Here is a 27,023-nt window from a genome sequence, read left to right as displayed (position 1 = left end):
AAACACCCCAAAGGGGCCCTTAGCCCAGGGGTGCAGGGCCTGAGGCAGGGCCAGACCTCTGGGGGCAGGGAAGGGCAAGCTCACTCACAGCAGCCCTGCGAGTTCCTGAGACACTTAACTCGCCGAGAGAGTAGAAAACCTCATCTTTCTCCCCATGAGCGGCCGGTGGTTTCAAACCGCTGACCTTGCGGTTGGCACCCAGCATGTAACTAGGACGACACCAGGGTGCCTCGTAGGGAAAGCCAGTGAGACAGTCTCTGAGGTGCCATGCGCAAGGGGCCGGGGGTGTGGGGGTGATGATGGACCCTAGAGATGAGGCTGGAGAGGAGCGGGGGCTGGGCTGTAGGATTTCCCTCCGCAGAGAAAATGGCCACAACATGGCGCCTAGCTATTGGGGGCATGGGGCGGGTCATGCTATGGCCACCTTTCCCTGCTCGAGTCCAGTGAGCCCCAGTGGCACAGTGCTTCAGCCTCCCTCGGTGACTAACCCAAAAGCCACTGGTTCGAACCCACCCGCCACTTGGTAGGAGAAAAATGAGGCACAGCTTTGGACACCCTCTGGGCAGTGCTGCTCTATCCTGCAGGTCACAGTGAGCCAGCCTGGTGGCAATAGGGCCGCCTGGTATGAGGGTTGGGAGTCGTTCGTGACGCTGACCACACCATCGTCAAACATCGTGTGTGGCTGGCTCGCCACCTGGGTCAGTGGTAAAGCCGGCCATTGTCCATCAATAGCAGCACTGCCATGCCAGTGACATTGCACTTGGTCAACACACAGGTGAGACCGAGCTCCGGCCTGTGGGACACATGCGACCCACAGGGCAGCAGCCAGGGCTGGCCTGGGCACCAGGATGTCTGTGTAACAGAGAAGCGGTGTAGCCCGTTTCCCTGTCTGAGGGTTAGAGTGAGGCTCTGTCATCCCAAATCATGGGGTGCCTACAAGGGCCTGGAAAGTTCCTGAGGGCTCCCCCCCAGAGGGCAGACACACACACACACACACACATACACATACCACACACACACACACACACACAGTGCAGAGCCACGGTAGAACCAGGGAGGGAAGGGCCACCAAGGTACAGCCAAGCTGCAGCTTAGGTTTCCTGGGCTCACCCGAGACCCACCCCAGGCCACCGTATCCCAGCCAGTGACCACTGCACCACACATGCGGGTGAATTTGGTCAACAGCCCAGCCCATGGCCACTGGGCCAGTTTTCACATCTGTTACAGAGTAGAGCTACGCTGTGGAGCCTCCAGGTTTGCCGGGCCTGTCTTCTGGCTGCTTCTGGGCGGGTTAGAACTATTAGCCTGTAGCTTAATAGCCACTTAAACCACCCAGTTCCAGTGAGCCTTACAGGTGTGTCATTTGCAAACTCAGAATAGCCCCAGACCTGTGGCCACAGCAGAGACTCGGCCTCCCCCGCCTCCGGGGCCCTGTTAAGCAGATAAGGAGATTTTTTCCTACCCCCACGAAGGACCCCCTCCGCCCGCCACTGTTCTGGGCACCTGTCAGTATCAACCCTTGCCCATCCTGGGAAGACGGCCATGGTGGGGGCCCGATGGTGTGAACACCCCTCCCCTGAGCCTCCTGTGGAACCCGGTGCCATGAGCACAGGTTCTGTTGGCAGCGCCCTGCAAGGGCGAGGGGTCTTACAGAAACCCGCTCTCCTGACTCTGGACAAGGAGTCTTCAGCCCTCTGCACGCACTCCTGTAAGACGCTCTTGCACCCCCTGCTCTCTCAGCCCTCTGCGACTGGGGATCCCATGGGATGACAAATACTACTGAGGGGGTGGGGCTGTTGGGGTGAGCGTTGAAGTGTCAAACTCAAGGTTGGTGGTTCAAACCCACCAGCTGCTCCGCATGAGAAGGGTCAGCCCAGCTGCTCCCGCAGAGGTTGGCAGCCCAGGCAACCGGATCCAGGGCGGAATGCGGTGGGGATGGACATCATGGCCGCTGTGGGTGGGATGAAAAGCAAACACCATCCACAGAGAGTACAAATGTGCTGTCCCAGCTGGGACTTCCGTGGGGGCGCTAGGTGGGGAGAGGGTGTTGGACAGGCTCTAGCGGGTGGGGGCGGCCAGGCAGCAGTAAGGACAAGAGCTCCCTCTGCCAGACACTCTGCGCCCGTCCCTCCCATTGTCCTTCCAGCAGCCCGCAGGGCGGGTCCTGCATGAGCCTTCGGTCATAAGGAGGGCCTGTGCTGGTCTCCCGCCCACGAGCAGCCGAACCGTGGGCATCTGTGGAGGCCTGCTAGGCGTCCAGGTTAGCTGGGGCAGTAGGGTAGGAGGGAAGAAGCCGCCAGAGACCGCTGCTACAGGCATGTGTCGTCCCTTCCCACCGGTGTCCAGAGCCAGAGAGGTCATGCTGGCTTAGACCTGACAGCCGGCCAGGGGTGGCTGAGGCCGGCCCTTCCCACGGTGGTAGAGGTGGAACAGACAGGCCCCACTTCCCACCCACAGACCTGAGCAGGTGCAAAGAATCTGGTCATCCTAGCAGGCCACGGCCGGGAGGGGAGGGGGGGCTGAGGGGAGAGGACAACATGACGGAGGGAGGGTCCCAATCCAGTCGCTCCACCAGACGAGGCCCTCAGAGCCCAGGAAGGGGCTTTTGTTTCTTGGGTGCTAGAACCAGGGACTGACCATGGCTGCTAGTGGCTGGACATGAGCCAGTGATAGGACCTCAGACCCGGCACATGGTGAGGAGGGGGCCGCTGGCAAGCCTCTGGTTCAGGGCTATTGCTGGGAAGGCAGTGAGTGGCCTTGGTCCCTGGTTTTGTGCTCCCCCAAACGGCATGCTGCTGGCCCTGGTGGGTGCCAGCCCCTGAGCTCAGGTCCTCCCAGACCCACTTCTGGCCACCTGGAGAGGGCTGGGGAGGCTGTCGGGAGTTGGGGCGGTGGCCCTCAGGGCAGCCTCCCCGCCCCAGGCCTGCAGGGACTTCCTGGACCTAGCGGAGACCCACAGCCGGAAGTGGCAGCGAGCTCTGCAGTATGAGCATGCGCAGCGCCTCCACCTGGAGGAGACCATCGAGCAGCTAGCCAAGCAGCACAACAGCCTGGAGCGGGCCTTCCGCAACAGCACCTCCGGGCGGCCCGCCAACCCCACCAAGAGCTTCAGCGAGGGTGAGTGGAGCCTGGCCTGGGCCGCCGTCTCTGTACCTGGGTTCAAACCCTCCGAAGAAAGGTTTGGTGAGCCCAGGCACCACCACCCCTGTCCTCGGGCTGTGGGCCCCGTTAGGAATGGACTAGACACTGGCCGACAGGCCAAGGAATCCATGGAGAAATCAGGGAAGGCTTCCCAGAGGAGGCCTCCAAGCCCGAACCACAGCCGTGCATGGGCAGCCAGCCATGTGGGCCAGGTGCAGGAGCAGGGAGAGGAATGGGGTAGGGTGGGGGCAGTATGGAGAGGTACAGGATGGACAGGGGGAGTCGGCAAGTCTTTGGGGCTCCAGGCTTCCTGGGGTGAGCGAGGCACACGTGCCGAGTGACAAGTCCCGTGTGTCCTCAGGAAGCCTCTTGACTTCCAAAGGAGAGGACAGTGAGGAAGATGAAGATACCGAGTATTTCGACGCCATGGAAGACTCCACGTCCTTCATCACCGTAATCACAGAGTCCAAGGAGTCCAGGTGGGTGGCTCGGAGACCCCAACCGTAGCCGGGCGCTAGACCACAGGCGAGGGCTGAGAAGCAGGCTCCCGCGGATTCTCCGCAGAGCTGCCCATGGGCCCGGTCACTCCCACAGCTGAGTGAGCATTCGACAGGAAGACAAAACGGGCTTTACTTCCCTTTTCTGTCTCCAAGACACTTGCCAGGGGAGCTTCTAAGTACCCCCGGCAAGACCCAGGGCACCTGGCTGTTCTTGAGTCACAGAAGGGATGCTGGGCGGTGGGAGGTGGAGGGGGGGGCACAGCCTGTTGGGTGGGAAAGGAGCGAGAGGCAGGCTCCTTGCAGTTAGGGGTGGGGGCGTGGGGATGTCCACAAAATGGGACAAAAGTAGGAGTTCGCTCCTGCTTGAGACCTTTTCAGATTTCCAGCTAACAGAGCAGTTGGTGAGGGACTCCATGTGGAGGGATGCGAGCTCCCGGGGGACCCGGGCCCCTGCCTGGGACCTTGAGTGGGAGAGATGGGCAGCTGCTACTCTGAGTCAGCACGCCCCGCCATGTCCCCACCAGGGTCCCTGCATGAGGTCGGGCAGGGACCCCGGCCCCCACAGACACATAGCTGTAACTCCCAGCAGCCAGGGCCCCAGCATAAGTCCGCCCGCTTGGGGTACACCCAGAGCCTGGTCTATATATACCCACATCTGCCCCTCTGCCCACCCGCAATGTTCGCTGCCTTCATACACCTCCCCAGAGAGGCTGAGGGCAGTGAGGACGTCCCAGTCAGTGAAAGGAGGTCATTCCAGGCTTGGGCACCTCCCGCCCTCCTCTCCCCAGTGGCTTCCAAAGAGAGGCAGCCGGACAGCCTCTCTCCCGCCAGGCCCCGGCAGCAGTGTGCTCCACATGAGGCAAGCAGCCCCCTGACTCGTGTCCAGTAGCACTGGACATTCAAGGTGAACATGCTCCGCACGAGGCTCTCCTTCCGTCTTGTCACCCAGCGGCCACCGGGTCCTGGCCTCCCGCTCTGCCTACCGAGCAGCCCCTGGCTCCCCCGCGAGGAAACAGGGGCCCAGCGTCACCACCTGCCCCTCTTCCTACCTGAGGGTCCTCACGGGTGGACCTTGTCACTCATCCCATGACACTTGACATGGTCCCCGGGGCCTCTTCTCCCAAGGCCCCTCTGTGTGCAGCTTCACTGGGTGCCCGGGCCACTTCTGTCCTGCCCAGTGCCTCTCCCCTGCTGCCCCATCTGCAGCGCCCACCCCCAGTCAGCTTAGTAACCCTGATGGCTCTTCATCCCTGAGGTCCCGGCGGCCCCCGCTTCCCTCATGCTCCCGGGAGCAGGGCCCCCCAGACAGGGTGCCTCCCTGCTGGCCTGCCCGCTGTTCTACACAGATGTACGTCCAGTCCAGGGACAGGCCGGGTCCACGTGGGCCCTCAAGGAGGCCACTTCACAGGGAAGCAGACCTATAGACAGGAAGGACACAGTGGGCTCTGCTCCATGTCCACCCTCGGGCTCAGCCGGGACTAGGCAGTCCCCGGGGGCCATGTGCACAGAGCCCAGCTAACGACGACATGGGTGGGAGCACCTCCGGTCGCTGCCCTGGCAGAGCCCACAGCCTCCGCCTGCAATTTCCCAAAGTCCACGAGCCTCCTCCCGCTCTTTGAGGAGTGCTCTGGAGAGAAGGGGGGACGGGACTCGGGCGTGTGTCATGAGCGCGTCCCTCTCTTTCTCTGCAGTAAAGCCGAGGATGAGACAGAATCCGTCTCCGTGGACGACTGGACCGCCACCGACAATGTGAGTGTCCCACGGCGGAGAGCTCTGGGTCTCCGCTCAGCCCTGGGCCAGGCTGGTCAGGAGCGCGGGCAGGGCCTGGGGCCCTGCTTGACAACTGCACCGGCTCCTCCGGCAGGTGCTGGACAGTACCTCGTCTGAGCTCCAAGCTCCACCCACAATCAAGAGGAGATCCCGCATCCCCGACAAGCCCAACTACAGCCTTAACCTCTGGAGCATCATGAAGAACTGCATTGGCCGGGAGCTCTCCAAGATCCCCATGCCGGTAGGTGCCATGAGGCCTGGCACCGGGCGAGCGAGCCAGCAGCCTGCACACCACTCTCATCAGGAAAGGCCCTGGGCAGCACATGCGCACGCCTCTGCTCAGCTCCAGGCTTCCAGAGAGGGGGTCAGAGATGTGGGGGGAACCTGGGCTTCCCATGAGCTCACGGGACCTCCCGAGTCTGCCGGGCCTACCTCCTAGCTGGGGGCTCACAGGATTGGAGTTTGTTGGTGAGGTGGCTGGAGTCTTCTCTGTGCTGCTCGCTGTCCCTGGACCTTCTGCCCTTGCCCGTGGCTCCAGGCCTGGCTTGCTTTCTCTCTCTGTGTGACCCTGTGCGATCCCTGGACATCTCTGGCCCCTGGGTCAACATCTGCAAAGCTCTACACCCAGGCCCTGGCCCCTCCACTCCACTCCACTACACCCCTAGGCAGAAACCTGCCTACCTGCTCGCCACTGGAACCCCCCATTGTCCGTTCTAGAACCAGCTGGGCTAGCAGGCAATGCCGATGGGACACGCCTGTGATTTGTCGCTGAAGAACGTGATGGACAAGCCAGAGACCTGGCCTTCGCGGGGGGTGGGGGTGGGGGGCTTCCAGTCTCCTCCAGCAGGGGCCACTGACAGTAACTAGAACAAAACTCTATAACGCTTGGCACCTCAGAACGTGTGTGTGGGGGGGTGGGGGTGGGGGTGCTATGCCGCAAACAGTAGCAGGGAGGTGAGGTTTGGGGGGTGCAGGAGGCGCTGCAGTTTTAGGATCTCCAGGGTGTCATCGGGGCCGGATGTCCCTAAGCCTCTGGGAGAAGCATTGCTGCCGGGCTGACCCCAGGGCCCATGCTGGACAGTGTCTTATGGGCCCCCTCAGTGGCTGGCCAGGCACCACCGCCTAATCGCCCTGCCCCGCTCCCCCTGCAGGTGAACTTTAATGAGCCCCTGTCCATGCTCCAGCGACTGACGGAGGACCTGGAGTACCACCACCTGCTGGACAAGGCGGTCAGCTGCACCAGCTCCATGGAGCAGATGTGCCTGGTGGCCGCCTTCTCTGTGTCCTCCTACTCCACCACCGTGCACCGCATCGCCAAGCCCTTCAACCCCATGCTGGGCGAGACCTTCGAGCTGGACCGCCTGGATGACATGGGCCTGCGCTCCCTCTGCGAGCAGGTGTGCTCTGGGGCCAGGGCTGCCACCAAGCTGCCCCCCAGGCACCAGGGACAGTGAGGTCAACAGGTTGTGCCCTCTGACCTTTCCCAAGGGATTGACAGGACATCTCTCTGCTCCAGTGGCTGGGCCAGCTAGGGCAGGGACAGGGAGGGCGTGTGGAGGAGCAGAGGAGGCAGGCGTTTTCAAGGGCTGCTGGGAGTCCGCTGAAGCAGGGAAGTGTGGATCTGAAGGACTTGGCTGGATCAGTGAGTGCAGAGCTGAGACTCGGAGGGAGGGAGGGAAGGGGTGCTGATACTGTGGATGTAGATGCGGATGTGATGGGGAGACCTTCTGGGTAGACTAGAGAAACAAATTTATGAACACACATATGTGTATAAGAGAGAGTTTTATATAAAGGTAATTGTACATTAAGAAGGCATCCCAACCCAGTCCAGTCCAAGCCCATAAGTCTGCTATTAGCCCATATGTCCGATGCCAATCTATAAAGTCCTCTTCAGATTCATGAAACACATGCAATGATGCTGAATGCAGAAGATCACAGGCCAGTGGGTAGAAAGTCTTTGGATCCAGTGGCATTGTAAGCATCTCAGCGCTGGCAGGGGTCTCCACATGTTTTCTCCAGGTCCAGGGTTCTGGCTACATTAGGGTAGGTCCATGTGGCTTCTCCTCAGGGATGTTTCACAGGGAGTCGGCCTTGTCAGTGGAGAGGCTCCAAGGGAGTGAAGGAGTGAAAGCCAAGTGTCTCCCACCTCCAAGGAGGAAATCCCAGAATTCCCAGAATCCTCAGGAGAAGGCCATGCCCACCCAGAGGCCTCATTGACTATGACCCGATTGGCAGACTAGACTCCACCCCTTCACTCTGAATCCTCTCAAGTCCCAAATTGACACCAGATTATGTAACTACCACACCCACCAAGCGCTCAGCCGTTCTACAAGCGTTGACTCAGCACCCGCTGTGCACCGGGAGCTGCCAAGGGTCTAGCTGAGAAGGAGGCGAATGCGGTTGGAGGGCAGAGTCCGTGCACGTGGACTGGTGAGCAAGGCAGAATCTGCACTGTCAGGAAGAGGGTGGGTTGTGGAGAACCCGGGGGAAAGCAGGCAGGCCAGAGTCTCTGTCCTTGTCATTCCCGGGGTTCCTGTGGCTGCTGTGGGGTGAGGTGGAAGCAGGGAGACTGGCCGCAGCCTCAGCCCCAGGTGACCCTGGGGGAGGGAGCAGGCTCTGGGCACGTGGGCTGGCAAGAGGTATTAACAAGATTGGCTGTGGACTCTGAGGGACAGGAGTCCAGGGCAGCTCCAAAGTGTCTGGAACAAGCAGCTGGAAGCACTGATCATCTCCTGGGAGGCCATGCCTTGTGTGTGCCCCTGAAGTAGAGCTGGTGGGCAGTGGAGGACCCTCCACAGGGACAGTGCAGCCATGCTCAGGCAGGAGCCAGTAGCGGGAAGGCCACCCACAAGGGCGGTGGCCAGAGCTCAGTGTCATCTGCTCAGGTTGGAAAGCCTGTGTGAGGGAGTGAAGTCAGCTGGGAGCCGGCCTGAGGGCAGAGGTGGGGAGTCCGGGGAGCAGGCTGCTCCAGGAAGAGGTGACAAGGGGAGGGTTCAGGGAGGGTGCTGTGAAGCCAGCAGGGGCATGGGGGCGAGGGGTGGACGAACAGGACTTAGGTGGTCACTGGTGTCCGTGGGGCCCTGTGTGGTGGCCAGATAAGGCCCCCCTCAGCCTGAGGAAGGGCACGTACTCAGTCACTCTGGAGCCTGGCCGGACTCACTGGAGGCCAGTCCTCCCTGAGCGTGGCCGTCTGAGCCTTAGTAGCCCCTGGTTAGAGCTGTGTCCCTTGGCCGGCTGTGAAGATTACACAGCAAAAGGATCACTGCAATGAAAGCATTCTTCCACATGGGCGGGCCTGAGGGTTGCAGGCCCTCCCATCACCCCACTGCACAGCCCAGGGCTGGGAGGTCAGAGACGCCAGACCTAGTTGTCCCAGCCAGGCAGGGTCAGGGCAGCCAGCTGGGCTGCAGGGCCGATGCTGGCTGGGCTTGTGGGTATGGGTGGACCATGGCCCCTGGGGGCTTCTAGGCCTGAGACCTGAGCAGGGAGAAGGTACTGGGCAAGCTGTCCCACGTGGCCCGGGCCAGGTACTTGGGACCTGCCCACCAACGCTCACAAGGCTCGTGGGTCTGACCTAGGTGAGCCACCACCCGCCGTCAGCGGCGCACCACGTCTCCTCCAAGCACGGCTGGAGCCTCTGGCAGGAGATCACCATCGCCAGCAAATTCCGAGGGAAGTACCTCTCCATCATGCCCTTAGGTGAGCAGACTGCGGCGCTCCCGACAGGGACATCCTGAGAAGGGCAGAGCTGTCCCAACCCAGCACCCCTGAGGTTTCCCCCAGGGTGCCCCACCCTAATCCCTATGAAGACAGTGCGGGTTGTCCAGCACGCCGCTCCAAGACCCTGGGCCGTGGCCTGACTTCCGACCCCGGGCCGTGTGCTGTCTGCCAGGTGCCATCCACCTGGAATTCCAGGCCAGCGGGAACCACTACGTGTGGAGGAAGGGCACCTCGACCGTGCACAACATCATCGTGGGCAAGCTCTGGATCGACCAGGTCAGGGGGCCCGCTGGGAGTGGGCTGGTGGGGCCGCCCACCGACTGGCCGCTGACCACCGCCTCTCTCCCCAGACGGGCGACATTGAGATTGTGAACCATAAGACCAGGGACCGGTGCCAGCTGAAGTTCCTGCCCTACAGCTACTTCTCCAAGGAGGCAGCCCGAAAGGTAAGCAGGGGCCGTCCCAACCTCAGAGCCTGGGCACCCAGGGTGGGTGCGGGTGCCAGTGCTGGTCCTGCTATGTGCCCAGGTGACAGGAGTGGTGAGTGACAGCCAGGGCAAGGCCCACTACGTGCTGTCCGGCTCGTGGGACGAGCAGATGGAGTGCGCCAAGGTGGTGCAGAGCGGCCCCAGCAGCCCCACCCTGGACGGGAAGCAGAAGACGATTTACCAGACACTGCCGGCCAAGCTGCTGTGGAAGAAGTACCCACTGCCGTGAGTGGGGCCGGCGGGGCGGCCAGGGGCCAAAAGGACAGAGTGGAGGAGAGCAGAAGGGGCACATGAGCTGGAGGAGTGGGGCGCGGAAGGCAGGGGTGGGTTCATTCCCCGGCTGGGTTGCAGGACCTGCCAAGCTCTGTGCCTTTGGGCAGCGGGCATTCCGTAGCAAGTAGTATGGTGCGTGCAGTGCGACTGGGCTGCAGGACAGCTCCTGCGAGGCTGAAAGAAAAGCAAATGGGAAGGTGGCAGCTCTAAAGGAAACTGAGTGGAAATCCGACAAAGACATATAAGCCCACTGCAATGAAGAAGAGAGGACACCACCAGCTGAGTGCGGGTCAGGAAGAGCTACCACCAGAGGAGCCCAGGGAAAGGGCAGCAAGGAGAATGGGTTCCTGGGGGCCCCATCAGAGAGCTTTCATCTCTTTCAAGCAGTTTTTCAATGGGCTGAAGGATGGTGGTCCAAATCCACCCATCAGGGCTGTGGAAGAAAGGCCTGGCTCCTTTCCAACACACGGAGTTGCCATGCGTTGGGATCAACTTGATGGCAACTTTTTTTGGGGGGGGCTATTTTTATTCTGGGAAATATATTTGTATTTATTTCTTTTCCTCTTGGGACTCTACTTAAGTGCATTATTGTCATAGTTACTTTAGAAATTACAGAGTGTGTACCTCACCAGGCATGGAATCTCTTCTTGATAGGGAGTTCAAGAACAGGGTCTAGCCTACCTCTAGTCCCAAGAAGAAAAACTGTATCTGTGTTCGTCTGGGTTGACTAGAGAAACACATTCATAACACTCAGATGTGTATAAGAAAGAGCTTTCTATAAAAGAGCAATTGTCTATTGAGAAAACATCCCAGCCCAGTCCAGATCAAGTCCATAAGTTTGATATTAGCTCACATGTCCGATACCAGTTCATAAATTCCTCTTTAGACTCATGCAGCACATGCAATGATGCCGAATGCAGGAAGATCACAGGCCAATGGGTGGAAGGTCTTGTGGAGCCAGTGGCAGTGGAAGCATCTCAGTGCTGGGACAGGTCTCTACATGTCTCCTCCTGCTCTCTGAGTGACTCAACAGCAGGAAAGGGGAGGCAGAGAGACTGGGTCTGGCCTCCGGTGAGCTATTTATCTCCCTCGCTCCTCCAAATGAGGTCATCAAGCCATGACGTGATTGACAGGCTAGACCCCACCCCTTCGCTCAAGTTGCCAGGAGATTCTGTCACTGCCTCAGCCTCTGAAGAGAAGTGGTGAATTTAACAGTGAAATTTAACTGCTGAAAACTCAATGAAAGGTAAAATATTAAGCAACCAGATTTGAAAAGACAGCACTCAGAGACTTAACAACAGGCTGTCAAGAAGACAGTTGAAAGATAACTGTCCACTCAGCACAGGAATCCCCTCGAGCCCCCCACTCTGCACTCATGGAAAGTCGCCCAGAGAACCACGCTGACAGATGTTTCCGACGTCGCAGCCAGCCTCACACTCGCAGACCGGCTCTAGTGGGCATCCTGCAGGCGGAAGGAAATGATTCCCGAGGGAAGCTCCGGCTGTCTGACCACATGCACGGAGCGCACACATATGTGAACCCAAGAAGACAGCGTGTGTGCAGACATGCCAATATTGTCGAGATTTCAAATCTCCACGATAGAGTTAGAACATGACCACATGACCCCTTTGTCAGAACAGGAGCAGATGGAGGGCAAACTGCTCTCCAGTCCACCCCGCAGGCGCAGGAGGGCCGATTCACTCTTCTTTGAATCGAGTGCTTTATTTACATACATGCACACGGATACATACATATGGTGTGTATATGTATGCACACGTACTCGAGGGAGCGCCAAAGAGTTTGTGGGGAAAAATGGAATTAAATGATAATGGAATTTTTCTAGAAACTTTCTAAAACCCCTAGGTATGCGCACACACGTAAGCACACAGAGGAAGAAGGTCCCTCCAGAGGGCTCTGCTGGCCACCCAACTGCCACATGCTCAGCTCCTCCCACAGGCACCTCAGAAAAACCCATTCTGAGAAACCCTGGGGCACAGGGCGACACCAGTGAGGCACCACGTGTCCATTCGGCACAAGGGCAGCTGTGTGGCAGTTGTTATTTACGCATACACATCAATACGTATATTTACATAGACCTAATATATAACATGTGCTACATATAATATACATATTCATGTGTATGTATACTTACATATGAATGTTTATATAATATAACATAGACAACACATTATATATGTATAGGTATTTATATTTATATAGCATTTTATAGGCATTAGATATCAAATATATAAATATATAAAATATGTATATGCTATATATTTACTATATCTTAAACATATGAATATAAAAATGCAGGTTTATTTCCAAATATATAAATATATTCAAATGCTTAATATATAATAACATATACCTATATACACACATGCATAATTATATATATATACTTATGTCTTGTGTGAATGGAAGTATTCCTAAAAGAGTTAAGCGTCTAAGATAAAAAATGCAAGATTCATCAGCTCTCAAAAAGTTTAAAGTGATATTTCCCGGAATCCCAGTAAGTGCAGCGACCCCTAGAGTTAAAACGGTGAGAGGCGTTTATGTAACTTAATGTGTCAGCGTCAGTGAAGACGCTGTAATAGATGAAAGAGTCAAATCATGGAGCCCTGGAAATCATTGAAACAAGCTAGCCGCTCCCCTCACCGGTACTGAATCGCTGTCCCAGTCGCTAAAGCTGGAGCTCAGTGGGCCACTCTGAGTCGGGATAAGCAGCCCTCCTCCCTAAACCTGTCGGCAATGCAGTCTGCGGCAGATACATTTCAATAGGAAGACAAAGACGGGCTGAAGTGAAAATTTAGAAAGACGTCCTCCATAAATATGCGTGGCTGTGTTTATTAATCTCACCAAACAGGTTGTAGGACTAAAAGGAACACTGCGGATAAGAGGAAAGTTCATGATAAATGTTCCATTCACCAGGAAGATGAGCTTTCTATTTGAATGTACCCTGTACGTACCCTCACGATACAGACAGAAACGCGAGAATGATAACGTGGGGAAGGAGCACGCCTCTGCCACTGCATTCGGTCACTGCGAGAAAGCATTCCCCTGCAGCACATGGGACACCTGCAAAAGTTACCATGTAGGAAATTACCACCACGTGTCTGCCAGTCCGTCCGTCATACTGCGGTGGCTTGTGTGTGGCTGGGATGCTGGAAGCTGTGTCGCTGCTATTTCAAGTGCCAGCAGGGTCCCCCGGGGTGAGCAGGCTTCTGCGGACTTCCAGACTCAGAACAGACAACAAAGGACTCAGCCCCCCACTTTGGAGGGAGGAGCCACCGCCGAAAACCTTATGCATCGTTTCGGAGCATTGTCAGGTACAGAGGACCTGATGGATGGAAGTACAGGACGGGCCCTTGAATAGGAGCTGCTTTCTCAGGCTGTAGCCAGCGATGGTGACATGAGTCAGGTTAAGCCTGTGGAGTCTCCAGGCGCTTCATTGGCTGATGGAGCACAACTCAACCGAAGGAGAAACAGCTGCAAAAATCTGCTAGTGATTGGAACGTGGAATGTGCGGAAGTATGAATCTAGGAAGTTGGAAGTGATCAAAAATGAAATGGGACGATAAAGATTGATATGCAAAGCATGCATGAGCTGAAATGGACTGATACTGCCCATTTTGCATCAGAAAATAACATGATTTACTATGCTGGGAATGACACAATCAAGATAAGTAACGTGGCATTTGCTGTCAAATCAATCATAAAGTACAAAACTGTCTATTATATGATAATATGAGGGGCCACAAGAAAAGCAAACGGAAAACTCCATTGAGCAGAGCTTTCATGGAACGTGTTTTTCCCACTAGGAAAGCATCAAGCAACTTGCCCTGAGTCAGTGCACCCAGTGGCATCGCCTGGGAAGGGTCTCTCTGGCCACAGCGAGTTATTTCATAAAAGCAGTTTCGCTTGAACCTCATTTTCTTGTGATGGCCAATTTAAGAGAACAGTGGGCGGCTGTGAGATTTTGTTTCCTGTTCGGGAAAAATGTTGTGATGTTGAGCACAGCTCCCAAGGACAGCATGATGGGAAAAACTCAATTGTCTGAGTGGCTTTCTCATTTCAAAAAGGTGAGTTGTTGATTGATGACAAACCTCACTTTGGATGTCTGTCAACTTGCTGAATGGATGAAAATGTTGACTCGTAGTGCATTTGAAATTTGTTCCACCAGGTTAGACTTGTTAATCAAGCTTTCTCTTTAGAGGTTCTGATAAGATTGTGTAACAGTGTGACAAAATCCCTGATTTTTAGCAGATAGGGGACTGGTTCTGCCACTGTGATAATGTATCTGCTCATGCAGCCATCTCAGTGTACCAGTTTGGGGCAAAAAAATCAGCATGCCTCTCTTGCTCCATGCACCTTACTCGCCTGACCACACTCCATGAGACTTCTTGTTGTTGTTTCCTTAAGAGGGACATGAAAAGGACAATGATTTGATGACATAGAAGAGGTGAGGAAAAAAACATGGGAGGCGCTGTCAGCCATCCAAACAGATGAGTTCGAAACATGTTTCCAAGGATGGAGTCATAGGACAATGTAAGTGTAATGAAAGGGTGCTTTGAAGGTCACAAGGTTGTTTTATTAAAAAAAATTAAATAGCTTTGAAAAACAGATTCTGGTTTTTGTTGGTTACCCCCTTGTATATATGCCCCTTCAAGGAAACCCAATCAGTACAACTATTTTTCAACTTTATGCACCAACCAAAAAAGTTAGTGACGAAGAAATTAAAGAATTCTACCAATGACGTCAGTGTGAAATTGATAAAATCTACAGTCAAAATGCATTGATAAGTATTTGGTGATTGGAATGCCAATGTTGGAAATAAAGAGGAAGGAACAGTAGAAAAATGTGAGCTTCATGATAGAATCAAAGCGGGAAATCACGCGATAGAATTTTACAAAACCTTATCAAAAATTAAGTGGATGCCTGCCCCTCCCCCCAGAAGAATTTGTTTCAAAGGACGACATTGATTCTGCAGCTCCGAGAGAGGGACATGTCTGATCGGAGCACATGGGAGCAGATGAAGGGGCAGGAGGCGAGAGTGGAGCACAGCCTGGCCCACGAGGCCGTGAGGATGATGTTCCTGAGTAGAGCAGCCAGTCCACAGAGGGAACAACATGGCTGGCCCCACTGTGAGACATGCTGCCCCTCAGTGGCTACGGGCGATACAGGGGACAGCACCGGAGACACAGTGTGGGAATTGCACCTGACCTGATCCCACCACACCAAGGCGAAGCACTGGGGGAGCGCAGCGGAACAGTGGGGGAGTGGGGCGGCGGGTGTTCTTTGGGACCAGGGTGTGGTGCCCCAACAGACTGGACTGGAAAACATTCCTAAGGGCCAACGAACAATCCTTGAACTAACTACAAAAAAAAGAATTTTACAAAACCAATGACTTGTTCATAGCAAATACCTCTTTTTTAACAACATGGAGTTCCCCGGATGGAATACACAAAAGTCAAATTAACTACATCTGTGAAAAGATGCTGGAGAAGCTCAATCTCAGCAGCTAAAACCAGGCCAGGGGTTGACTGTGGAACAGACCATCAATTGCTCGTATGCATGTTCAAGACAAAGCTGAAAGAAATGAAAACAAGTCCGTGAGAACCAAAACATGGCCTTGAGTCTATCCCCCTTGAATTTCATGAACATGTCAAGAACACACTTCATGCATTGAACACTAATGACAGAAGACCTGATGAGCTGTGGGAGGGCATCTGGAATATCACCCACGAAGAAAGCAAAAGCTCATTAAAAAGACAGGAAAGAAAGAAAAGATCAAAATTGATGTCAGAAGAGATTTTGAAACTTCCTCTTAATCATAGAGCAGCTGAGGCTAAAGGAAGAAATGATGAAGTCCAAGAGCTGAAACAGGAAATTTCAAAGGGCAGTTCAAGACAAAGCCAAATATTATACTGAAATGTGCAAAGCCCTAGAGTTAGAAAACCCAAAATAAGAACACATTCAGGATATCTTAAAAATCAAGAAAAAATTTAAGCCTCAAGTTGCAATATTGAAAGATTCTATGAGCAAAATAAAGAATGATATGGGAAATATCAAAAGAAGATGGGGAAAAAATACGTAGAATCACTGTACCAGAAAGAACTAGTCGACATTGCACCATTGTAGAAGAAGCATAGGAGCAAAAAGGCATTGGCCACAAGCAAGGCTCCCGGGGTTGATGGAATACTAATTGAAATGTTACAACCAGCTGGTGAAACACTGGAAGCACTCGCCCCTCTATGCCAGGCAATTGGGAAGGCAGCCACTGGACCAACTGAGTGGAAGAAAGGTGACCCAACAGAAAGCACAAATTATAGAACAATATCCTTGATAACACAGGCACGTAAAATTTTGTAGAAGATCATCCAACAGCAATGGTTGCAGCAGTACATTGACAGGGAGCTGCCAGAGGCTCAGGCTGGATTCAGAAGAGGACAGGGAACAAGAAATATCATTGCTGATGCCAGATGGACCTTGGCTGAAAGCAGAGGACAACAGAAAGATGCTTGCTTGGGTTTTAGCGACTAGGCCAAGGCTTTCAACTATGTGGATCATAACCAACCACGGATGACTTTGAGAAGAATGGGAATCCCAGAACACTTCATTGTGTTCACAGGGAACTTGTACATGGATCAAGCTGCAGTTGTATGAACAGAACAAGGGACTACTGTATGGTTTACAATCAGGAAAGGCGTGTGACAAGTTGTATTCTTTCCCCATACTTATTTAATCTGTAGGCTGAGCAAAGAATCGGATAAGATGGATTGTATAAAGAAGAATGCAGTATCAGGATTGGATGAAGGCTTCTTAATAACCTGCAATATTCATGTGACAAGACACAACTTTGGCTGCTGAACATGAGGAGGACGGGAAACACTTGCTAATGATGATTAAGGATTGCAGCCTTGGATAGACAGAAACATATTTTCAATAGGTTTTTTAAAATATTGATGGAGGGGGAGGGGGAAAAAAACGAAACCGAGCTGATTCCAGGAACCCAAGTGGAAGGCGAATTTTGAGAATGATGAGGACAACGAATGTATAAGGGTGCTTTGCTCAATTGATGTATGTGTGGATTGTGATAAGAGTTGTATGAGCCCCAATAAAAAGATTTATTAATTAAAAAAAAAAGGATTGCACCCGTCAGAATGAATTACAACCCAATAAAATCAATACCCTCACAACTGAACCAGTAAGTAAAAAGAGAAAAGATGGAAACAGCAGTCAGGAGGTCAAAATACTGGTCGCATTAAGTCAATCTGTTGCACAAATCTCTTTAGAGCATCGAAAAGCAAGAATGTTACTTTGAGGACTAAGGTGCACCTGACGCAAGCCACGATATTTTCCACGGCCGCCTATGCATGTGACAGTTGGACATTGGATAAGGAAGACTGAAGAATCAATGGTTTGCACCGTGGTTGCTAGAGAAGAAGATTAAAAGCACCGTGTACTAAAAGGACAAGCTGATCTGTCTTGGAAGAAGCATGGACAGAGTGCTCCTCAGAGCAGAGGTGCTCAATCTTCCTGATGCCGCGGCCCTTTAATACAGTTCCTCCTGTGGTGGTGACCCCCCAACCATAAAACTATTTTTATTGCTACTCCATAACTGTAATTTTGCTACTATTATGAATCATAATTGTATTGGACAGGGTTCTTTAGAGAGACAAACCAGATTTCTAGTAATTATATATAAATATATTTATAAAGATAGATATATAATTCAAGAAATAAACCATTAAATAATATACAGATAGATAATACAATAAATTAACAGTTAAATTTTAAAGCAGTGAGACACTAGCAGTCTTTCGAGTTTTGAGAGCTGCCAGGTACCAGTCCCCTTCTGTAGAGAGAGCTGGTCTATATATACCCAGGCAGCAAACAGCAAGGCAGGTCCCCAATTGTCGTCAACTGTCAGTCCCCAGCTCCAGAGATGAACATTCCAATCGTGTGGGCTTAAAGGGACCTCACCTTACAGCGACACAGTCCACAGGCTAGGCATCCCACAGGTTGTGTACCCCTTTAAACTGAGGCACAGAACAAGCAAGCCATTTATCCCTCTGCCCTTCAGTTAATCCTGCTTGTGTTTATCGGCCAGGCTGGCACAATAAACTATAGCAATAATGTAAATAGCTGATATTTGGGGTGTATTTTTATTGTTACAAATTGAACACAATTAAAATATAGTGATTAATCACAAAAACAACATGTAATCCTATATTGTGAAATATTTATTTCCAATGACAAATAAAAGAAATTGAAGCATGATGCAGTATGCCTAACAGTCTTAATATAATAACAGTAAACTACGTTGCTACATTTTGCTACAGTATGCATAAAAAGCAACGTCAGTGCAAAGGTTAAGATAGCTGCTTTCTTACCAGATCAGAAATTCTCAGGGCAGTCTTTGCAAGAGCACAACGAAGATCATCTTCCACAAGTCTACTTCTGTATTTAGACTTAATAACCAACAAGCTGGAAAACCCTGTTTCACAAAGATATGTTGTTGGAAATGGAAGAAGAAGGCGCAACATAGTCTCAGAGAGAACAGGATATGACTGCAAATACTCAATCCAGATTTTCGTAACTGGCATTGCAGAGAAATCAGTTCTCGCTGCCTCACTATTGTGTTAGTCTAGGGTATTTTAGAGAAATAAATCCACAGAAACTCATATATAAGAGAGAGTTTTATGTAAAGGGTAAATACACATCAAGAAAACATCCCAGCCCAGTGCTGCCCAAGCCCACAAGTCCAACATTAACCCATATGTCCAACACCAATCCACAAAGTTCTCGTCCATCTCACAAAACACACACTATGACGCTGGCTACAGGAGGAAAGCCAAATAAGTGAACATGTAAACATCTCAGCACTGGCAGGGATCTCCACACAGCTGCTCCAGCACCCAAGGCTGCATTGAGGTAGGTCCATGTGGCTTCTTCTCAGGGCTGTCTGGCATGAAGTGAGCCTTGCCAGCCGAAGCAGGGAACTGACTAAGGCAGCTGCACCCTGATCCAACCATCACAAGCAAGAGACCTAAAAACTAGAAAGGTGAGGCTCACCGAGCCATTTATCCCTCTGCCCTTCAGTTATCTCCACATGTGTCTTCTAAAATAGTTGATATCCTTGCTGACAAAGCTCGGATGTTTGCTATCAAAATGGCGTTTTAGTTTGTTTGGCTTCATAGATTCGGCTGATAGAACTTCACAACAGATAAAACATTGTGGTTTCTCGATTCCTGATGTCATTGAGGTAAAACCATGCTATAAAAAATCCTCACTATATTTTCTTTTCTCAGTGTTCTTCTCTACATGATGCATTGTCATTGCTAATGAAAATAATATAAAACAATAGCTTTCATAATACAAAACATTACCCATGGCATAGTTCAGTCAATACAGTTCATTAAAGTTTCCTATGATTTACCATTCCCTCTGTTGTTTTTTTACATACCTGTTACTATCGCAAAGGGGCAGTATTCACATCGACCACAGCTGAATATATAAAGATCTATCAACATCCAGACTAAGTTCCCATTTTTTGCAGTTGATGATTTTATAGTACATGATTTTATATTTATCCAGTAATTATAATTCATGAAGTATCATCTTACCTCCAATACTGCTACTTTCAACACAATAGCTGCTTTTAACAGAATAGCTGCTTTCAACACAGCAGCTGCTTTCTACACAGTAACTGCTCTGTGTGACTGGTCCGCATAAGTACATTATGGTGCCAGCCCTGTCACATGCACCTGTATTTGTACGGGGTGTATGTGATGGGGTTGGCATGATGATGTTATTATGCCAGGTACTTGTAGATGCATGTGGGCAGAGCCGCCTGGAGACGGACAGAGGAGCGGTATCTCGGTTCCTGAGACCATCAGAAATATGTGTTTTCTGATGGTCTTAGGTGACCCCTATGAAAGGGTTGTTTGACCCCCCCCCCACCAAAGGGGCTGAGACTCACAGGTTGAGAACTGCTGCCTTAGAAGCAAGGATCGTGAGACTTCATCTGACATACTTTGGACATGTCGTCAGGAGAGACCAGTCCCTGGAGAAGGACATCGTGCTTGGTAAAGGAGAAGGGCAGTGGAAAAGAGGAAGGCCTCACGGGGGGTGGACGGATGCAGCGACTGCACCAATGAGCTCAAGCATGGGAACCCCCGAGGACGGCACAGAGACAGGCCGTGTTTCATTCTGTTGTGCACAGGGTCGCTATGGTTTGGCCCTGACTTGATGGCACCTAGCCATGACAAAAGGAAACTTCCGAGGACTAAAATTAGACCGTGCCTACTGGCCGACTCCAAAGTGGTTATTCAAGAAAAACATAATTATCAAATGTTCATGAAGTTACACTTCCAACCGATCCATGGGTCAAGGAAGTTATAAAGGATATATTTAGAACTGAATGGTAATGAAAATATTTACCAAAAATGGGAGGATGCGGTTAAAGCCGTGCCCGCAAGGAAATGCGTAGCCTTAAGATGCATATATTGGGGGGAGGGGCACTAAAAGGAAGAGCAACATTAACCCCCAGCAAGTAGAAGGAAAGACTCCAAAGGACACAGAAGAATGGCACCAACGGAGCCAAAAGTGGATCCTCAAACTAGAACAAACCGGCCCAACCTTAGACACGCACTTTAAAATAGAAGACGCACAATATCAGAGATGCAGCTGGGACAGAGTTTGTCCCCGACCTTTAAGGATGTTATGAAACAGCACGATGCTGGTCACATGTGGATGGACATGGAGGTGTACGGGGAAGCAGGATGGAGTGGGTGGGACAGCTAGCGGCAGGTGGGCGGCGAGTGCAGTGATGGAGCCAGGGACCTGGGGCCGGGAAGCAAGGACCAGATGGGCATCTGTGGACCCCATCTGCGTGAGCAGGTGGGCGCCTGCGGGCCCCCCCCCCCCCGCATGGGCAGATGGGTGTCTGCGGCCTCCCTTCTGCGTGGACAGGTGGGTGTCTGCGGCCCCCCCTCTGTGTGGCGGCAGGTGGGCGTCTGCGGCCCCCTCTGCGTGGACAGGTGGGCGCTGCAGGCCCCCTTTGCGTGGGCAGGTGGGCGTCTGCGGCCCCCCTCTGCGTGGCAGCAGGTGGGCGTCTGCGGCCCCCTCTGCGTGGCGGCAGGTGGGCGTCTGCGGCCCCCTCTGCGTGGGCAGGTGGGCGCTGCAGGCCCCCTCTGCGTGGACAGGTGGGCGCTGCAGGCCCCCTTTGCGTGGGCAGGTGGGCGTCTGCGGCCCCCTCTGCGTGGCGGCAGGTGGGCGTCTGCGGCCCCCTCTGCGTGGGCAGGTGGGCGCTGCAGGCCCCCTCTGTGTGGAGGCAGGTGGGCGCTGCAGGCCCCCTCTGCGTGGACAGGTGGGCGCTGCAGGCCCCCTTTGCGTGGGCAGGTGGGCGTCTGCGGCCCCCTCTGCGTGGGCAGGTGGGCGCTGCAGGCCCCCTCTGCGTGGACAGGTGGGCGTCTGCGGCCCCCTCTGCGTGGACAGGTGGGCGTCTGCGGCCCCCTCTGCGTGGCGGCAGCGGGAGGGAGGCGAGGGGCCCCGGGGGTGGGAGCGGCACGCTCACCCGCCCCTGCCCGGTGCAGCGAGAACGCCGAGAACATGTACTACTTCTCGGAGCTGGCGCTGACCTTGAACGAGCAGGAGGAGGGCGTGGCGCCCACCGACAGCCGCCGGCGGCCGGACCAGCGGCTCATGGAGAAGGGGCACTGGGACCAGGCCAACACGGAGAAGCAGCGGCTGGAGGAGAAGCAGCGCCTGATGCGGCGGCGGCGGCTGGAGGCCAGCACGCGGGGCGGCCACTTCGGCGGCCTGGAGGACGGTGAGGCCGGCGCGCGGGGCCTGGGGTGCAGGGGGGTGCCCGAGGCGGGGCGGGGGGTGCCCGGGCCCACACATGGCTTTCCCCCCACCCCGCAGCGGAGAAGGAGGCGGAAGTGTACTCGCCGCTGTGGTTCGAGAAGAGGCTGGATCCGCTGACCGGGGAGACGGCCTGCATGTACAAGGGCGGCTACTGGGAGGCCAAGGAGCAGCAGGACTGGCACATGTGCCCCAACATCTTCTGAGCGCCGCCTCCCTCCCAAATACAGGCTCCTGCCAAGCCCAGGCCCCCTGTTTTTATGCCCTTCTCTTCCCGCCCCTCCTCACCCTTTTTGCTTTCTTCTTTTTTTGTTTAATTTAATGTTTGTTTGTTTTTAAACATTCTTTGGGGGCTCCCACATCAGGAGGAGAGAGCACTGACCCGAGTTTTCTCCAGCCCCCAGGTGCACCGGGTCGCTCTGGGCCCCTCTCCTCACAGGACTTGAGGCCCCTTCCCGGGATCCAAGCTCCCTGTGTTACCACAACTCAGGCCTGGCATGGGCGTGGGCAGCCTTGGCACCCGCCCAAACCCGGGGGAGCTTGGGGTCGGGAGGTGGGTGGGCACTCTGCTGGTCTTCCCCGGGGAGCCTCTCTGTGGTGGACTTTTTAAAGAAGACCCCGTTTCTTTCCAGCCATGACATTTAGTGACATACCTGTGTTTTTAGTACAACTCTTGGCAGCAGACAACTTTCCAAGTGTGCTTTCCTGCCACTGATGGGCGCTGGCAGGAGCCCCTCATTTAATGGGATCGGGATGTCCGACCCCTTGAATTGGGAGAATGGGCAGCTCAACATAGCGAGGCCCTCTTACATTTGAGCTGCCCACCTGCCAGGAGCCCAGGGCAGAGTCCTGGGGTTAGAGCCACCGCCCATCTACAGCCCGCCAAGGGTCTGAAGGGGCCAGAGGGGGATGTGAGGGCCAAAGGCCTTGCCAGGCTCTGGCTGTGCCCGGCAGCCCCGCCCCAAGGCCAGGAGGACCCGTGAGCTGGGCCTGCAGGTGCTCTGCCCCCAGACCCAGGCCCCCGATCAGCAATAACGAACCAACTCTGCGCTCGGCCTGGGCTGGTGACCAAGCCCCAGAGCCCCAGCTTCCCACTGGCCTGGGAGCAGGGGGAGGTCAGGGTGTGTGTGTGCCCCCATCTCAGTGCTGCCCTTGAACCCTTTCTTTGCCCAATTTATATATATGATACATAAATGTATATGAAATCGCTATTTTGCTTAACTTTCTATAGTATGTGAAAGTAAAAAATGATGACGGCAGGGCTCCTGTCTGAGTTTGGCCCTCCCGCCAACCCTGCCTTCTCCCTCACCCCACTTCCTAAGGCTCTGCTCACAGGTTGCGGGCGGGGGCGGGGAGGTAACCCCAGCCGGGTCTCAGCCCCTCCACAAGCCCCCTCCAGCCCTTTGTACTTCAGTTCGGGCCCTGAAAGTCCATCATAGGGTTTTAGTTTCTACTCCAGGACTGGTTTGGTTTTTATATGTAAAAATAACAACTTCAAAGTGAGAACACCACTGTGTGCACTGCCTCAGGGCCCCCCACTCCCACCCCCTGAGTGAGCAGGCAGCTCCCAGGCCTCCCCTGGGCTCTGGGCTGAGGACCAGCAGTGCTGGTGAATGTACCTCTTCCGGACCCTGTTTGTCAGCAAGCACCTTTTGACTGGTCACAATAAACCTCGGATTTGGCGTTTTCCACCCACTTGCCTGTCTGTGGTGGGTGGCGCGGCATGACTCGGGTGGAATAGCAGTACCCCACAGGGAGGCAGGGCATTGGTGTGGGGGGAAGGACAGGGTGGTTGCTCAGGAAGCAAGGCACACGCGGGCTTCCTTGTGCTTCCATACGAATCTGTAATGGACAGTTGACACCAGGTTTTCACCACATCACAGAGAGTAAAGAAGCCCAGGTTTACCAGGCTTACTGGGTACTCTTTGCCATGCTGGACTGGACACTTGAGGAGAGGCTTTGATTGTGTAGGAAGGTGGCGTGGGGTGGGGTGGGGGGGGTGGGGGAGAGAGGCAAGCCAGACTGAGAGGCCGAATCTTCTATATGGTGAAAGAAATGTGAAATCGTTCACTACAGATTAGGACAGTCATCTGCACAAATAAATCCATGCTGACCCTGTATATTGAGCCATCTGACACCGAAGAGGGGTGTGTGGAAGACCTGGTGGGGGCAGGGAGACTCTGTCAGCACTCCAGCCCTCCTAGATCACAGCTTGGGGAGGAGGCCAGTTCTGGCCGGGGCTGCTCTGATATCTCAGGTCCTGGACCCAGATATGCTCTTCCCCCAGAAGGGCAGTGTTTTGGCACATGGAGGTCTCAACCCACCCATCTCTCTCTCTTAGTTCCAGAGGTGCCCGGGCCAGGCCAAAGTACACACTGGCCCTGAGAAGGGAAGGCCTGGCTAGTGAGTGTCATGTCGCCCCACAGTCAGGACCTGGGCCACTGCGGTTGTCCTGAGTTGCCAAGCCCCTCAGTCGCTAGCCACTTCTGAGTGGGAAATTTGTAATAGGAAAGAAAGGTTCATATGTAAATATATTTCTATATAACGACAGGGAAATAGATCTAGGCACATATATTTATATGTTAAAATAGACGGACATTGGGCCTCTACTCAAGTACTCCCTCAACACAAGAACACTTTGTTCTAATAACCCAGCATTCTGTGATTCTCACCTTCCCCACACAATCGCTGAAGACAAAACGGGTGCATAAGCTATCAAAAGATATAGCATTGGGGGTCTTAAAGTCTTGGAGATAAACAAGTGGCCATCTAGCTCAGAAGCAACAAACCCCACATGGAAGAAGCACACCAGCCTGTGTGATCATGAGGTGTCGATGGGATCCGGTATCAGGCTTCAAAGACCCAGAACAAAAAAAATCATATCATTGTGAATGAGGGAGAGTGCAGAGTGGAGACCCAAAGCCCATCTGTAGATAACTGGACATCCCCTTAGAAGTAACAAACCAGTCAGGGTGCAGTATAGCACCAATGAAACACACAACTTTCCCCCAGTTCTTTAATGCTCCCCCCCACACACACACACACTATCATCATCCCAATTCTACCTTACAAATCCAACTAGACCAAAGCATGTATATTGGTACAGATAATAAGAGCTGGCAACACAGGGAATTCAGGACAGATAAAACCCTCAGGACCAATAGAGTAGCGTGACCAAGAGGGGAGGGGGGAGGGGGGAGAGGAGGAATTGATCATGATGGTCGACATATAATACCACCACCCCTGGGGGAACGGACAACAGAAAAGTGGGTGAAGGGAGACAGTGGTTGGTGTAATACATAAAGAAAATTTATAAATTATCAAGGGTTCATGAGGGAGTGGGGGATGAGGAGCTGATACCAAGGGCTCAAGTAGAAAGAAAATGTTTTGAAAATGATGATGGCAACAGATGTACAAATGTGTTTGACACACGGATGGATGGATGGATTGTGATAAGAACTATAAGAGCCTCAAGTAAAACGATAGAAAGAAAGAAAGGCTCTACAGCCCAGGCTAAGGAGTCTCTGGATAGATCTGAGCAACAAATGTAAAAGGGTTTATGTATAAAACGTCAGCAAATGACAGGAGACCTGATTTAAAAGTAAAACGACTGCATTCATGAATGGGCAACCTCAATTATATAAGTTCTTAGCAGCTCTACTAATTCAACGTGACCCCAGTAAAAATCCCACCCAATATTCTTTTGACGAAAATACCTTGACAACTTGCTTATTAAATTTCCATGGAAGAGTAATTACACACTGTGTTCATCCGGGTTGACTAGAGAAAAATCCAGAGCCACGCATATGTGTATAAGAGCTTTCTATAAAAGAGCAATTGTCTATTGAGAAAACATCCCAGCCCAGTCCAGATCAAGTCCATAAGTCCTATATTAGCCCATATGTCCAATATCAGTTAATAAATTCCTCTTTAGACTCATGCAGCACATGCAATGACGCCAAGTGCAGAAAGATCACAGGCCGGAAGCATCTCAACACTGGTGCGGGTCTCCAAGTGTCTCCTCCAGCTCTCTGAGTGTCTCAACCACAGAAAAGGGAAAGCAGAGAGTATGTGTCCCAGCAGAGAGTTTGCCTCCAGAGAGGAAGGCAGGAGGAGTACCCAGAATCCTCAGGAGAAGGCCATGCCTACACAGAGGCCTCATTGGCTATGACCTGATTGACAGGTCCACCCCTTCACTCAAGTTGACAGATTATGTAACTCACACACAAAAGAAATCAAAAGCAATTATTCTAAAAATTCAGAAAAGCTGGGGGGTGTGGGGATTGTTAGGATTCTCTAGAGAAACAAAACCAGGACACTAATAATTTTATATATATTTAGATAACAAGAAATAATCTATAAAGCAGTACAAATTACTCAGTGCAACTCACTTCCATGAGACAGCTAGTACACTGGCAGTCCTTCGAGCCTTGAGGACCACCGGGTAGTCCTGCGTAGAGCAATTCAGGCTATCCGACCACAGGCAGCAAACAGCAAGGCAGGTCACCAACGGTCAGCCAGATGACAGGTTCCAACAGTCCCCAGCTCAAGAGATGTAAATTCCAATAGCGTGGAGAAGCAGGTCTTGAAGGAACCTCAAACTACAGTGACACGGTTCATGGGTTAGCTGTCCCACAGGTAGTGCAGCTTGCTAATGGAGGCACAGAACCAGCAAGGCAGCTGCACACTGGTCCGATGACCAAAGAGCAAGCAAGCGAGAGGCAAGGCTCGCCAAGCCATTTATATCTTCACCCTTCGACTAATCTCACGTGTGCTCATTGGCCATGTTGGCACAACAAACCTACCTATCACAGGGTGAGACGTGGACTAGACATGTCAATAATCAAATATGCTATTAAGTTACCAGAGCATGCTGATCATCGACCGGCGTACTACCGGTTTTACTAACTACCTTGTTGTTGTCTGTCTCCTCTCCACCTCACCCTAAATGGACTGCTTGCGCAATAAAGACTTGCTGACTGAATGTCTACCAGGCCAGGAAGCCAGCTAGAGATCAGAGGACAGGTCCCGGGTCCAACGTGGACTGTGGCTGTAGTATCAGTTGTAAAGGGCCCACAGGAGGAATTGGGGGTTGGGGGAACTGGGCCTCTCTCGCATCCACCAAACCCACTGTCATCAAAACACTTGCAAGTGCTAGAAACTGCATTTCCCGAGATATGACCAGACAGCAGCGTCTTCCTCCTGAGGAACAGCTGGGAGGTTTGAACTGCCCACTTTGCAAATAACAGCCCAATATC

At 53.0% G+C, this 27,023-nt stretch overlaps 1 protein-coding gene across 2 annotated transcripts in view; it reads left to right on the top strand.

Annotated features, from left to right (window-relative positions):
• OSBP2 (oxysterol binding protein 2) overlaps positions 1 to 23,436 on the top strand; it is a 158,974-nt gene extending 135,538 nt beyond the window's left edge. For both annotated transcript variants that reach the window (XM_075533920.1, XM_075533921.1), the window contains 11 exons: positions 2,922 to 3,117; positions 3,503 to 3,620; positions 5,333 to 5,390; positions 5,506 to 5,652; positions 6,563 to 6,808; positions 8,990 to 9,110; positions 9,304 to 9,407; positions 9,482 to 9,577; positions 9,660 to 9,844; positions 21,495 to 21,730; positions 21,826 to 23,436. In XM_075533920.1, coding sequence (XP_075390035.1) covers positions 2,922 to 3,117; positions 3,503 to 3,620; positions 5,333 to 5,390; positions 5,506 to 5,652; positions 6,563 to 6,808; positions 8,990 to 9,110; positions 9,304 to 9,407; positions 9,482 to 9,577; positions 9,660 to 9,844; positions 21,495 to 21,730; positions 21,826 to 21,971 — 1,653 coding nt within the window. In that variant the 3' untranslated portion in view covers positions 21,972 to 23,436. The remainder of the gene's footprint in view (positions 1 to 2,921; positions 3,118 to 3,502; positions 3,621 to 5,332; positions 5,391 to 5,505; positions 5,653 to 6,562; positions 6,809 to 8,989; positions 9,111 to 9,303; positions 9,408 to 9,481; positions 9,578 to 9,659; positions 9,845 to 21,494; positions 21,731 to 21,825) is intronic.
• Positions 23,437 to 27,023: the final 3,587 nt, after the last annotated feature.

The sequence above is a fragment of the Tenrec ecaudatus genome, chromosome 16 (assembly GCF_050624435.1).
Source record: "Tenrec ecaudatus isolate mTenEca1 chromosome 16, mTenEca1.hap1, whole genome shotgun sequence".
Lineage (NCBI taxonomy): Eukaryota > Metazoa > Chordata > Mammalia > Afrosoricida > Tenrecidae > Tenrec > Tenrec ecaudatus.
Note: the sequence above shows the minus strand (reverse complement) of the source record. Positions and strands in the feature narration are given on the sequence as shown.